A 13,023-nucleotide genomic window follows, 5' to 3' on the forward strand; every position below is an offset into this window, starting at 1 on the left:
TTAAGGAACCTGTGTTTGCCTGAAATATATTACATCTTTTTCAACTTTATTTCTCAGACTGGACCCACATGTGATATATGAATAATTTTACTGATCTACATTGTGTAGTTGTAAGGACTAGAAATTTAGATTATAACTCCAAATGTGTCCTAGGCCATATCACAAATTTAGCTCCCCAAAACTGGGGGGTCATATTTGCTGTTATCTTAAACTTTAAATTGTCTGACCATTCAGAGATTATTAAGGCCAGACGAAAACAAGCCAAAAAATAAAGGGATAGTATTGCTGTTTCCCTTTCTTTCTTTATATTTTCTATGCCTAGTAATTTCCACTTTTGTGTGGATGCATATTTGTTGTTGCTGCTGCTTCTCCTCCTCTTTGTTTTTGCATTGCCAAAAATTATTTGTCATTTTGTGATATTCATTATTCCCAAAACAAAACAAAAAAAAGTTTCTCATCCAAATGAGAAAGTATTGCAGCCTGATTCTACAGTGTGACACCACTTTAACTGACATGGCACAATGCAATGGAATCCTAGGAATTGCAGTTTGTTAAGGCAAAGAAGGCTAAAGGCCTTGTAAGGCTGTCAAACTGCATTAATTCTACAATGTAGATGCACCCTGTTTCCCTTTCTATTAGTTTTAGCATCCTTGCAATATGTGCTTTTCCCAGAAGCTGCCACAAATATGGAGTGTGGTGGGAATAAAAGGTTTGTCACTGTAAACATAACCGAACCCTTTACACACAAAACAGATATACTGTATATAACCATAAACGTAATGCTGTCACCTGTTAATATATGTGTGACATAACATAGAGAAGGAGGACATATATATCCATATGTCCTTGTGCGGCAGTGAGGCTGGCACAGGGGGAAATTCAATGACTTGTAGTTTTTTCTTGGAACACATTTTTTCTATCTCTTTGGCGCCTTTATTATTATGTGTTTTATACAAGATGTGATCTTTATATGTTTGTGTATATTGCCTTTATTTATTATCCAAACCTGGAGTTAATGTATAGATTCCAATCCTTCGCTCAGGTTTCTTCAATGTAACCACAAACCGACTTCCAGCCGTGTAGCTTTGATATTTAACACAAAACTCCAATATGTATGTTGAAACAAGAAAATGTTTATTCATGAATTCTTTGGCGCATAAGTTTATCGGTTACAAAGTACCTTCTTCTACTTAGATATTCTTGCAAATATCTTTCACTTCTTTGAAATACATCAAATTGTTATTGGATAACATTCAAACAGTTAACTTGTTTCTCTCTGTTAGGCCCGTTTCTTCCAATTTAAAATATTTTTCTCCTCAGCCCCCTGGCTGGCTATCTCAAGACTTTTATTCACTCTTTTCAATCAATACTTTGACTAAAAACCTATTCCCACAGGAATCTATATCTTTCCGTTCTATTTAACTGATACTTTTGACTTATATTGGCCTTTTCTTTACTTAAATACAACAATGGAACCTATACCTTATAAACAGGTCCTCTTCCCTCCAGCTCAAGGCTAGAGACTAGCTACTTGTTAAAATGTTTCCCTCTATTTTTCTCTAGCTCTGCCTCTTTTCTTCTTGGCCACTCTACAATGGATACATTTCTACTGCAAAGGGCGGAGCCCCCGGTGGCGCAGAGGGGTTAAACCCCTGTGCCGGCAGAACTGAAGACCGACAGGTCGCAGGTTTGAATCCGGAGAGAGGTGGATGAGCTCCCTCTATCAGCTCCAGCTCCTCATGCGGGGACATGATAGAAGCCTCCCACAAGGATGATAAAACATCAAATCATCCGGGCGTCCCCTGGGCAACGTCCTTGCAGATGGCCAATTCTCTCACACCAGAAGCTACTAGCAGTTTCTCAGGTTGCTCCTGACATGACAAAAAAAACTGCAAAGGGCTACATATCCATGGTAAACCCCAGCCAATCAGATGTAACTCACTTTTAACTGCTCCTACCATATTATCAACCATAATAAATATGACAATAAAACTCCATAATAATTAACTTTTCCGTTACAGTCACTTTCACAATAATCACAAAAAAATGAAGAGAGAGAAAATGAAAAAGTGCTTCACCAAAGAATAGAAAGTAGGCAATGTGGAATTGTAGAACAAGTTATTTACATGTGCTAATGCGTATGTCTAGATGACAATTTAAACACAGTAATGCAAAACATCTCATCATACTGAAGCCAGTTCAACACAAAAACATAATGGTGGGGTGGAACCAGTGCTAAAAATGCAATTCCAGCCTGGATTGCAAACTAGGGTGCAGCCACATTAAATTGCTTTCTCTAGATTAATCAGGATCAACCCATGTGCATTTTATACCTGTCCCAAATGGTCAGTGTAGATGTGCCTTGAGTGTAAAACCATATGGAATAACCTAAGGCACACGTTGGAGTTTCCTTGCTATCCTTTCTTGTGGTTCTTATATTATTAACTGGGAAGCACATAAGATCTGGCTTCAGTCAATAATTTCCCCTTTGCGAAGTGGATCAAGTGGCTACCTTCCACTGGGATACTAGCAGGACCAAAGCTAAACTGAACTGAATATCAGAAGTGAAATTGAGACTGGCACCTATTTTAGCGTCATTTGTAATAATTATACAAAAATGCTAGCCATTAAATAATTTGTAGGAAATAAAATTTGATTCAGTTCTGCATAAAACTTGGCTTCTGAATGGTATTTTCCCTCTTTGTTTAAGGTTGAGTGAATTGAAGAGAGTGCTCTGAAAAGCTGTTCCCGCCAATTTCAGATATTGTTGAAGAATGAACACAAAAGATACGAAGGTGACAGAAGGCGGCCTCAACGTCACACTCACTATACGCCTTCTTATGCATGGAAAGGTAATTTGGCTCTTATAGAAGTAACAGGGGTGAGGGGTGGGGGAGTGAGTTATACGTTAGGCACAATTATATTTTATTTCACATTGCCAAGTCATGGGAACGGGCACTTTAACATTGTTTAAAGAGAATTGAACAACCTAATAGAGAAGTGACCAACTGTAAACAAAACTACTACACTAGTGCGAAAATTAAGATGAAGGTGGAAGTCAACAAATAGAATCTATATCTATTCATTTTTATTTTCCTTTTATTATCATTTTTTATTTTTTTATTTTCTCTCCTCTCTCTTTTCTCTTTGATTGTTTGCTTTCTTCCCCCACTCTCCAACACATCTTTAACCTATCCTATCACACCTTCCTACCCAACCCCGCCCAACTGCACTACCCTATATCCTTCCAATCCTCTTTCGCTTTTAAATATATGTAAGCAAAACTTTAATAAACATATTTTAAAAAAAGATTTAGGGACAGTAGAGAGGGCTGTAATCTATGAAATATTATTCCATAATGTTTGCATTCAGCTTTATGGTGCTCCAAGGCATTCTTGCTATTTTCCTAATCTCTCTTATTTTAGGGTTATACCTCTCCATAGGGTCAGTCAATATGTTTATCTGAGTCAGCGATAGTGGTTTTCTTAAGGTCTTTGGGTGAGTCCCTGGCAGAAATGGTCTCCTGATTAATAGCTCAGGCTCTTAGCTATTAGGCTAAAATTCACTTGTTAAATTATAATATGTTAATACAAGTATCTTGTCACATAAATTTAGCAAAGGCATATGCACCTATTGCTAATTTAGATATGATTTAGATTTAGATTTACTGATTATTTGGATGTTTGACACTTCAGTGTTTTGATATTTCAGTTACTCGCTTTGCAAGTGCTGTGCTCTTTGTCACAGAGCCGAGTATGTTATGACATTAAAGCAAAGCAATCACTTTGCAAAAGGACTCCCTGCATAGTGATAAAGCCCACTGCCTCAATATTGCTGATCTGGCACCAAGACCATTTGTTGCCTAATCCATCACTTGAATTAGATGTGAGAATCCCTGTGCGGTCTGGCTTTTATCATTAACTAAAGTGTAGCCTTTCTTTTTAATGAGATGCTTATTGAAAGTACTGAGTAATTGAAAATTTTAGGAGGTGCACATTCTTTCACTAGCAGAAAAATGTGTGCTATTATCTTTATTATCTTCTTGAGGCAGATCCCCATCTTCCCAATTTTTTTATATAAAGCACACTTCAATAAAGATAATGAAAATAAAGGGGAGGGGGACAGAATTGCTGGCCCTTCAGTAGAAAGAAGGAGGTCACAAATGCTGTCAATATATAAAAGAATTAAGTGGCCGCTGTACTTTGAGCGGCTGCCTTTTATCAGTGGCAAGATAAATCTGCAAAAATCTGCCATACATAATTTAACCAGTTCTTCCTTACTTCAGCAAAGAAACAGGTTATACTAGATGTTAGAATAATTCCCATCTATCCTGTGGTGAATGGACAAAAACTAGTGCACTATGGAAATTATTCCTGAATGCTTTTCCTGTCTCCAGGAGAAGCCAGTGATTTCAAATATTAACTGGTTAGGCATTATTAATACTACCTATGATGGCACACCAGGAAGATCTAATGAGAAACCTAAATGTGTCTGGCTATTTTCCCAGTGACCATCGGTATGCCCTAATTACTATAATTCCCCCAAAATAAAACTCTATAAACAAGATTAAGTTTAACAATTGTTTACTAAATAATTAAGGTGAATAAAAACAATGAACAAAGGTGAGAATTGATTATGATAATATAACTCTGAGGTAACAAATTACTATTTTTATGAGGTAAATATAACTATACACTATGGGGGATGATGTAACTATCTATCCATGACAAATATTATCTATCCTTTATTACATATATTATCTATGAACTATCTATAAGGCAAATACATATTATCTATGAAACGTGGCAAATACAACTATCTATGGAACGTATATTATAAACTTTAAGGCAAATACTATCTATTCTATGGCAAATACAACTATTCTATGACAAATACGTGATTAGGATGGCCTGTCCAAATTGCTAGGCCAGACCAGACACTATCTGGCAACTGTCAACAAGCTAAGACCAACAAAGAAAGGAATAAAAAGTCAGAATGGGCTGCACCAACTGAGCTCAGACTCTAGGGGGAACCTAAGCTTCTCCCCTAAACTTGGCAAAATGGAACAGTCCAACTTGGAAATAAACAGGCCGAGACTTCACACTACCGCTGCTGCTCCTACTACTACTACTACTACAGGCCGTCCCCAAGTTACGAACAAGATAGGTTCCGATGGCTTGTTCTTAAGTTATATTTGTTTGTAAGCTGGAACAGGTAGATTTTAAAAGTGTAACACCATCCTATCTCTGGATAGCATAACATAAGGAAGGATGAATACAAGAGTTAGTTTGTTTTGCTGTCTGTGCTCCTGTTCAGAAGATGTCATCTTACTTTCTGTCCTGGTGATAATTGGATTTTGAAAATGTGGCTTGTTGTGGAAGCAAGGATCGGTGATAAAGCTTAGTGGAGACACCTTTCCCCATGATAGCTCTTTCAGAAGTGAATTTCCCTTCCTAGGGGTAGATGTCTCTCACTTCGTGTTGTATTCTTAACTATTAGTCATTTGTAAGTTGGATGTTTTAAAGTCAGGAACTATCTGTATTATTGTTATTATTGTGTTGTCAAATACTTTCATGGCTAGAATCACAGGGTTGCTGTGAGTTTTCCGGGCTGTATGGCCATGTTCCAGAAGCATTATCTCCTGACGTTTCACCCACATCTATGGCAGGCATCCTCAGAGGTTGTGAGGTCTGTTGGAAACTAAACAAGTGAGGTTTCTCTCCTGACATCTTGCCTGCATCTGTGGCACGCATCCTCAGAGGACTGTTGGAGTTGAGGCAAGTGGGATGTATATATATTATCTGTGGAATGTCCAGGGAAGGAGAAATAACTCTTGTCTGTTCGAGGCAAGTGTGAATGTTGCAATTGGCCACCTTAATTAGCATTGAATGTCCTTGCAATTCAAAGGACAATTTCAACAGAAACCATGAAAATAAACAAAATTTGGCTACCAGTATTTAAAAACTCTAAAATTAGGACAGTAAAAAATGAACAGCATTCAGAAAACTGGGGAATTCCAGACAGGAAACAATCAGGGCCGGCTAACATCTCCCAACAAAGGATTCCCCCAGGCAGGAAGCAGCCAGGCTTTGAAGCAGCAAGGCCCTTCAGTGCTAATCAAGGTGGTCAATTGCAACATTCACACATGCCTCAGATTATGTAGATTATGTCTTTTTCTTTCTTTCTTGCATTTATTTGCATTTTGTTTTGTTTCAGGAGGTTGGCAGCATCATCGGAAAGGTCAGTAACCCATTTTCTCAAGGGTAAATTAATTTGAGTCAACCTGGTTAAGTCAATGTTTATGGATTCACTAATCAGTGTGAGCTAAAAAATATTTCCTGTTTGTTTTACAGAAAGGTGAAACTGTTAAGAAGATGAGGGAGGAGGTGAGATGTAAATACAGATCACTGTTGACTGAAATTCCTTAGTGTTTTGGACTAAAATTCCTCAGTATTTCAGAAAATATATGACTGATAGTGGAGAGGCTAGGGTACACTTCCATGTGTGAATCATTGCTTCCACCAAGTGGCTACACAGGAGTACTTGCAATGAAGCATAAAGAATAATTTTCTGTGAAATTACAGTCATGTCAGTATCATGTTAGATTTTCAGACATGGATGGTCTAAATTCAAATCCCCTCTCAGCCCAACAGTTCACTGGATTACTTCTATTCAATCTAACCTACTTTACAGGGCTGCAGTAACACTTTTGAGACTAACTGGAAAGAATACATTTGTAGCATATGCGTTCATGGGCACTATGACCACAAATGCTAGTGCTAGAAATTTCTTCTTCCCAGTTAATTTCACATGTCTTTATTATGCTATACAGGCCAAAATGTCTTTTTCTCTTTGAATACTATAATAATAAATATATCTTAAAAATGGGAAAATTGGCTAATTCTTTGTTTTGTGGAGGAAGTGAAAGACAAATTTGTTAAATAATTCTGAAAACATAAAATGAGGCTTTCTTTGCATTGAATTAATTGTTTCTCAAAGCAATATGACTTACCCATGTCAATGCTTTCTGAATCATTAGTTTTAAAAATATAAAAATATTTCCTCACAAAACTAATACATTTGCATATGGGCAAATTTATCCAGTTAAGAGAATAGGAGCTGGCATAATTTAATTCCCAAATCTAAAATTGTCATTCTTTTCATTAAAAATGACATCCAAAAGAAAGGATCTCATCTCCCTGTTACTCTGGTGTGCTGTCTGTAAGTTTTTCATTTGATTTGGCTTTGAATGAAGGAGCACTGAATTATATTAGTATCTGGCTGCAATCTCTACTGCTACAGCTCTGTGCAAATATTTCCCTCAAAGCTCACTTTGGGCCAAAATTGCACAGCAATTAACAATGGATCTAAAGTGCTTGCTTCCAAATAAACTACTCTGAAATTACACTTTTATGCACAACCAACTAGTCTTCATTACGGTCTATGGCCAGCCCTATACAAAACATACAATAAGACGAATTAAAATAAATGGACAAGGCAAAGAATAAAACAGATCATACCACCAGGTGGTAGAGGTTGCTGAAATGTATACAGGTTTGTGGAATAGCACACGCAGCTGCGCAAAATTTACATTAAATGTAATGCAAGCATTTCCATCAGAGAAGAAGGAAAGATAAAAGGAATTTGAACATCCTGATAATTTAATTAAGACAGATTCAATAAAGGGTTTCCTAATACTATGTTGCCAGAGACAGTATAGAAGAAGATGGGTCGCTAGTCAACGTCCTCTAAGCTGCACTCTATTAAATTTTACAGTGAACAAAACGTGATGACTGCAAGACAATTATGAGGAAAAAATTAAAATGTTAAAGGAAGAAATAAAAGCCAATTTTCAAAAATCTTCCTTTTAGTATAGCGAACGGCAGGTAGAATTTTGTTATTGTGTAGTCCCTTTGATGCTTGTGTACTGAGAGTCCCAAAACACGATTGGTGGGGACAAGGGAGAGGGCCTTCTCGGTGGTGGCCCCCTGACTCTGAAACTCACTTCTCAAGGACATCAGGCATGCCCCAACATTGGCAGTCTTTAGGAGGAGCCTGAAAATGTGGCTGTTCCAGTGTGCCCAGAATAAGGAAAATTCCCAGCAATCTGTCCTCAGAATGCACTTTACTATTGGTTTAGGATGGACTGCGCTCCCTCATTTCTTTTAAAACCCTATACCAGATATATCCTACCTTGTTCATGCCCAGCATTTATTTATTTTTTAAAATTTTAAACTATTACCTTTGGCCCAGCCATAGGTTTTTAAATCCTTGTGTGTTGTTGTTTATTGGTTATTGTTTACATGTGATTTATATTAATTGCATTGTATTTATTGTTTTTGTTTATTGCTTTTTGTTTTTATTGATGTGTTGTTGGGGTTGGCCTCATGTAAGCCACTCCGAGTCCCTTGGGGAGATGGTGGCGGGGTATAAATAAAGTATTATTATTATTATTATTATTATTATTATTATTATAAAACAAAGTTTGCTGGTTTATACACACAGTGTGTTATTTTAATTAGTATAGATTTGTCAGGCCAGAGAGCCAGTGTGGTGTAGTGCTTTGAATGTTTGACCATAGTCTAACATTCCTCAGCACAAAGGTTCATATATTCACCACAAATTGTGGCAAATCCATTGGCTCCTGACAGGGTGTGTGAAAAAGCCATTGCTCCAACTAAGAAAATCCAACAAAAGGGTTACTGAGTCAACGTCCTCTAAGCTGCACTCTATTACATTTTACAATGAACAGTAAAGGACAAGAGGGATCCTCTCACCTCTGCAGAAGTCTACCACATACCATGCATCTGTGGACAAGTCTACATAGGGACCGCCAAACGCAGCATTTCCCAAACAAGAATCAAGGAACATGAAAGGCACTGCATACCAATTCAACCAGAGAAGTCAGCCATAGCAGAGCACCTGATGAACCAACCTGGACATAGCATATTATTTGAGAACACAGAAAGGCTGGACCACCCTAACAACTACCATATCAGACTACACAAAAAATCCACAAGCATGTGGACAATTTCAACAGAAAGGAGGAAACCATGAAAGTAAACAAAACCTGGCTACCAGTATAAAAGAACTCTAAAATTATAACAGTAAATAAAGAACAACACTTAAACACGGGGGAACTCCAGACAAAAAACCATCAGGAACAGCTAATCATCTCTCAACAAAGAATTCCCCCAGGTAGTAACAAGCCACACCTAAAACTGTCAGGCCATCAAATGCTAATCAAGGTGGCCAATTGAAACATTCACACTTAGCTGCAACAGGCAAGAGTTCTTTCTCCCACCCTGGACTTTCCACAGATATATAAACCCAATTTTCCTAGTTTCCAACAAGCCTCACAACCCTGAGGATGCCTGCCATAGATGCAGGTGAAACATCAGGAGAGAATGCTTCTAGAATATGGCCATACAGCCCAAAAAACCTACAACAACCCACTGTTCAGGCATTTGCGGTTATCTTCTTTTAAGATGAAGTGACTTTCCCAAGTTCACCAGTGGATTTCCATGGCCAAGCAGGGATTTCAAATCTATTGTCTCAAAGTCCTAGGTCAACATATGCACCTATACACAAAGCTGGCTATTTTTGTTCAGTACAGTACCATTTAAAAGATAGATTTAGAAAAGAGTTTATCTTTATCCGAATAACACAGTGGTTATATTTGACCTTTCTTTTTACTTAGGATTTTTTTTTTGTTCAGGTAATGCTCCTACCCCACAGATCTATGTTTGTGATGACAAGCTAGACTCTTGACTGCCTTGTTTTTACAGAGTGGTGCTCGAATTAACATCTCAGAAGGCTCCTGTCCAGAAAGAATTGTGACGATAACAGGCCCAACAGATGCCATTTTCAAGGCTTTTTCTATGATTGCACTAAAATTTGAAGAAGTAAGTACATGGGAATTCCCAAGACGCTATGCTAAAAATATTTTATTTTCTCATGTTTTTTGAAATGCAGGCATTGTTTTATGCCTTTAAAGAACATAGTTGAAGACACTGTATCATTTGTACTGGAGGGAAATAGGGGATTACTAGAAAGAACTGATATACTCCTTGGAGAAATCAGTTACCTCTAGTATTGTTTGCTTATATTTAATTATTGTTTTTGATTTGAACTGAAAAGAATAACTCCATATCGCATCTAATTTAGATACCATGTGGCTCAGAAAGAGAAACAGGTTTTTTTTTGCCAGCAGTGCATACTCTTTTTTATTTGCTAAAAATACTTGTGTTCAAAGTGATTCACATTCATTTTTAAAATTTCAATTAATACAGCTGTCTTGTGGCTCAAACAGTATTATTGTTCTCAAGCAATATTTCCTTCAGTCTCCAACGTTCTAATATTGTAGAGAGCGAAACACTGAAATTCTTCACAAATTCACATTTGATCTTTTTTGGATGAATAAATTGTGTATTTAAATATTCAGTGTATTTAAATATTAAGTTATTTAGTTTTTAGTTTTTGTTTTTGTTTTGTTTTTTTGTCGTGTCAGGAGCGACTTGAGAAACTGCAAGTCGCTTCTGGTGTGAGAGAATTGACCGTCTGCAAGGACGTTGCCCAGGGAACGCCCAGATGATTTGATGTTTTTATTCGGGCTGGGTGGTTTCGTTCGTTAATTTCGTAATTCGTTAATAATTCGTATTTAAAGTGGCTTACGATCCGATATTGAACCATTCAGGAGCAACTAAAAATCGAAACGAATTTTTAAAATTTATTTCGTAATTGTTTCGTAATTGTTTCAAAATTGTTTCGTTATTAATCCATTATTATTTCCGTATGTCTGGTGCAAGTTTTATAGTTGTTGTTTGTTTTATCAGTGATAAAAAAATAAATTATCACACCAACAGTCAACAACAGAGGGAGAGGGAAGCTTCAGAAGTTCCCCCTGTCCCATTTGGAGGGTTTTTTAGCGTATTGCGTGGTCGCGTCCGCCATTAACGAATCGATTCGTTATTGTTTCGAAATTGTTTCGTAATTTCCGAAATTTCGTAAATATCGAACTTTTTTAAAGAAAAAATTCGGAATTCTTTTAAAAAAAGAAACGCAAAAACCCCTAAAAACGAATCGAGTTTAGAAACAAATTTTTCCGTGGTTGCCCAGCCCTAGTTTTTATCATCCTTGTGGGAGGCTTCTCTCATGTCCCCATATGAGAAGCTGGGCTGATAGAGGGAGCTCATCTGCCTCTCCCGGATTTAAACCTGCGACCTTCAGTCCTGCCGGCACAGGGGTTGCACTGCACCACCGGGGACTCCTTAGAATTTTGGTGAAGGCAGGAAAATATCATAGAGGGGCTAGATTTTTTGTTGAGGAGAAAGCTGTAATAAGCTATGCTTCTGCTGCCAGACAGACACCTTTTGGATTGTATGTTATTATAAAGGCCAAATTTTAGCAGGTCTCCAGTGACACACCTTGGCCTGAACTCAGATTGTCCTGAATATCATACCTTGGCCTGAAACTAGACTGATTCCTCTGTCTTGTCTAACACATCAACCCAGAAGAATTGGAATGAATTGTCCCAAACCTGACCAGTTTGTGCACTGGATTGGATCCTTTCACAGACACTTTAATATCTGTAGCATCAGGTTCTAGGTGAATACAAGCAATTTTCTCCTTAAAGTGCACCGCAAATTTGTCAAAGCAGGTAACTAGTGGTTCCACCTCTGGTCTTTCTGGGTGTGATCTTGGACCTCATCAGATAACCACTAGGCTCCATTTCCATGCACTTAGAAAATGCAGACTCATGGAGGTCATCATATGATGTAAGGACACTTCTGATGGGACTCCTTGGGGCTCTGTTTCCTAAGTGCATGGAAATGGAGACTAGCAGCCATCTTCAGGAGTTAGGTGTTACCTGACTCTAAGCATCTGAAAGTGGAGGAAAGGTGCAGTAAGTACATGGGATGACTGGCCATCCCAAAAGATGGGAGGGATTGGGATAAGACAGCTACCTCCACTTGCCCCCACTTGTCCCATGTCCCCGTCCGTCCGCCCCCCACTCTATCTGATGAGGTCCCTTTCAAGTTCCACACAATTTAGAATCATTTTGCTAATTGGTAAGTTTAGTATGCATAAGAGGATATTTTTTGCTAACCTCATTGCTGCATAATAAATGAAGAGTCCTTGCTGATATCTCTTGGGATTCAAGGTAGAATGTTTGTTTGAAAGAAAAAGTTTCACTGGCTTACAAATAGTACTTTATTTGTTAACTAACAACAGAGACAACCCACACATAGCATTCATTATCAGAACTGAGCAATTATCATAAAACACCTTGCATGAAGAACTCGGCGGGGGGGGGGGGGGGAATCTGAATTGTTCATTGGTTCATCAATCATTTTAATGTAAAGAAATGTTTTATCTCTCAAACTCATCCATCTTAGATATAAACAGTCTTTTATTGCTTCCTTGTTCCATGATTGTCATAGACAAATGTTTTGGGCAAATGGTCTCCTCTAAACCTTGTATGTTTCATGTTGACTTTTATGACATGACCTCAAAGGAGTCATGACATTTTCAACCACATTCACTCTGTGACCTATACTTCTTGCACTTTAGCCACATCCAACCTGTAGATCTTCTGAAAAACAGAGGGAATCACACACTGAAAAATGCCAAACTTCCTGGGAGTGGCCCTTGTTATTTTATCATTCCACAAAAAGTTGTACAGTCATAAAATTAAGGCTAAAGATTTAAATGATTCAGTCCTGCAGTAGGTACAAAAAGTAGATATATAAGTTTGGGATGAAAAAACATTGAGTTATTCTGAACAAGCAAACAAGGCAATCTTTTACTGCCTGTGAATTGTCACATCCTAATAGATACATAATGGCATTTGAAGTCCTAATAGCTTCCTACTCTTTCCTACAATAGCCTTTCTGATCTGACTTGTTGGTTGTGAGTAGGAGCATTAAATATAAGTTCAGAGTCATAATGCCCCGGTGGTGCAGTGGTTTAAACTCCTGTGCCTGCAGGACTGAAGGTCGCAGGTTCGAATTCGGAGAGAGA

The 13,023-nt window shown here is 37.8% G+C and overlaps 1 protein-coding gene across 10 annotated transcripts in view; it reads left to right on the plus strand.

The window, feature by feature from the left end:
• The window catches only part of LOC132778465 (poly(rC)-binding protein 3-like), a 226,123-nt gene that overhangs the window by 177,903 nt on the left and 35,197 nt on the right, over positions 1-13,023 (plus strand). For all 10 annotated transcript variants that reach the window (XM_060781454.2, XM_060781448.2, XM_060781450.2 and 7 more), the window contains 4 exons: positions 2,711-2,852; positions 6,217-6,240; positions 6,354-6,386; positions 9,789-9,905. In XM_060781454.2, coding sequence (XP_060637437.2) covers positions 2,775-2,852; positions 6,217-6,240; positions 6,354-6,386; positions 9,789-9,905 — 252 coding nt within the window. In that variant the 5' untranslated portion in view covers positions 2,711-2,774. The remainder of the gene's footprint in view (positions 1-2,710; positions 2,853-6,216; positions 6,241-6,353; positions 6,387-9,788; positions 9,906-13,023) is intronic.

The sequence above is a fragment of the Anolis sagrei genome, chromosome 6 (assembly GCF_037176765.1).
Source record: "Anolis sagrei isolate rAnoSag1 chromosome 6, rAnoSag1.mat, whole genome shotgun sequence".
Taxonomy (NCBI): domain Eukaryota; kingdom Metazoa; phylum Chordata; class Lepidosauria; order Squamata; family Dactyloidae; genus Anolis; species Anolis sagrei.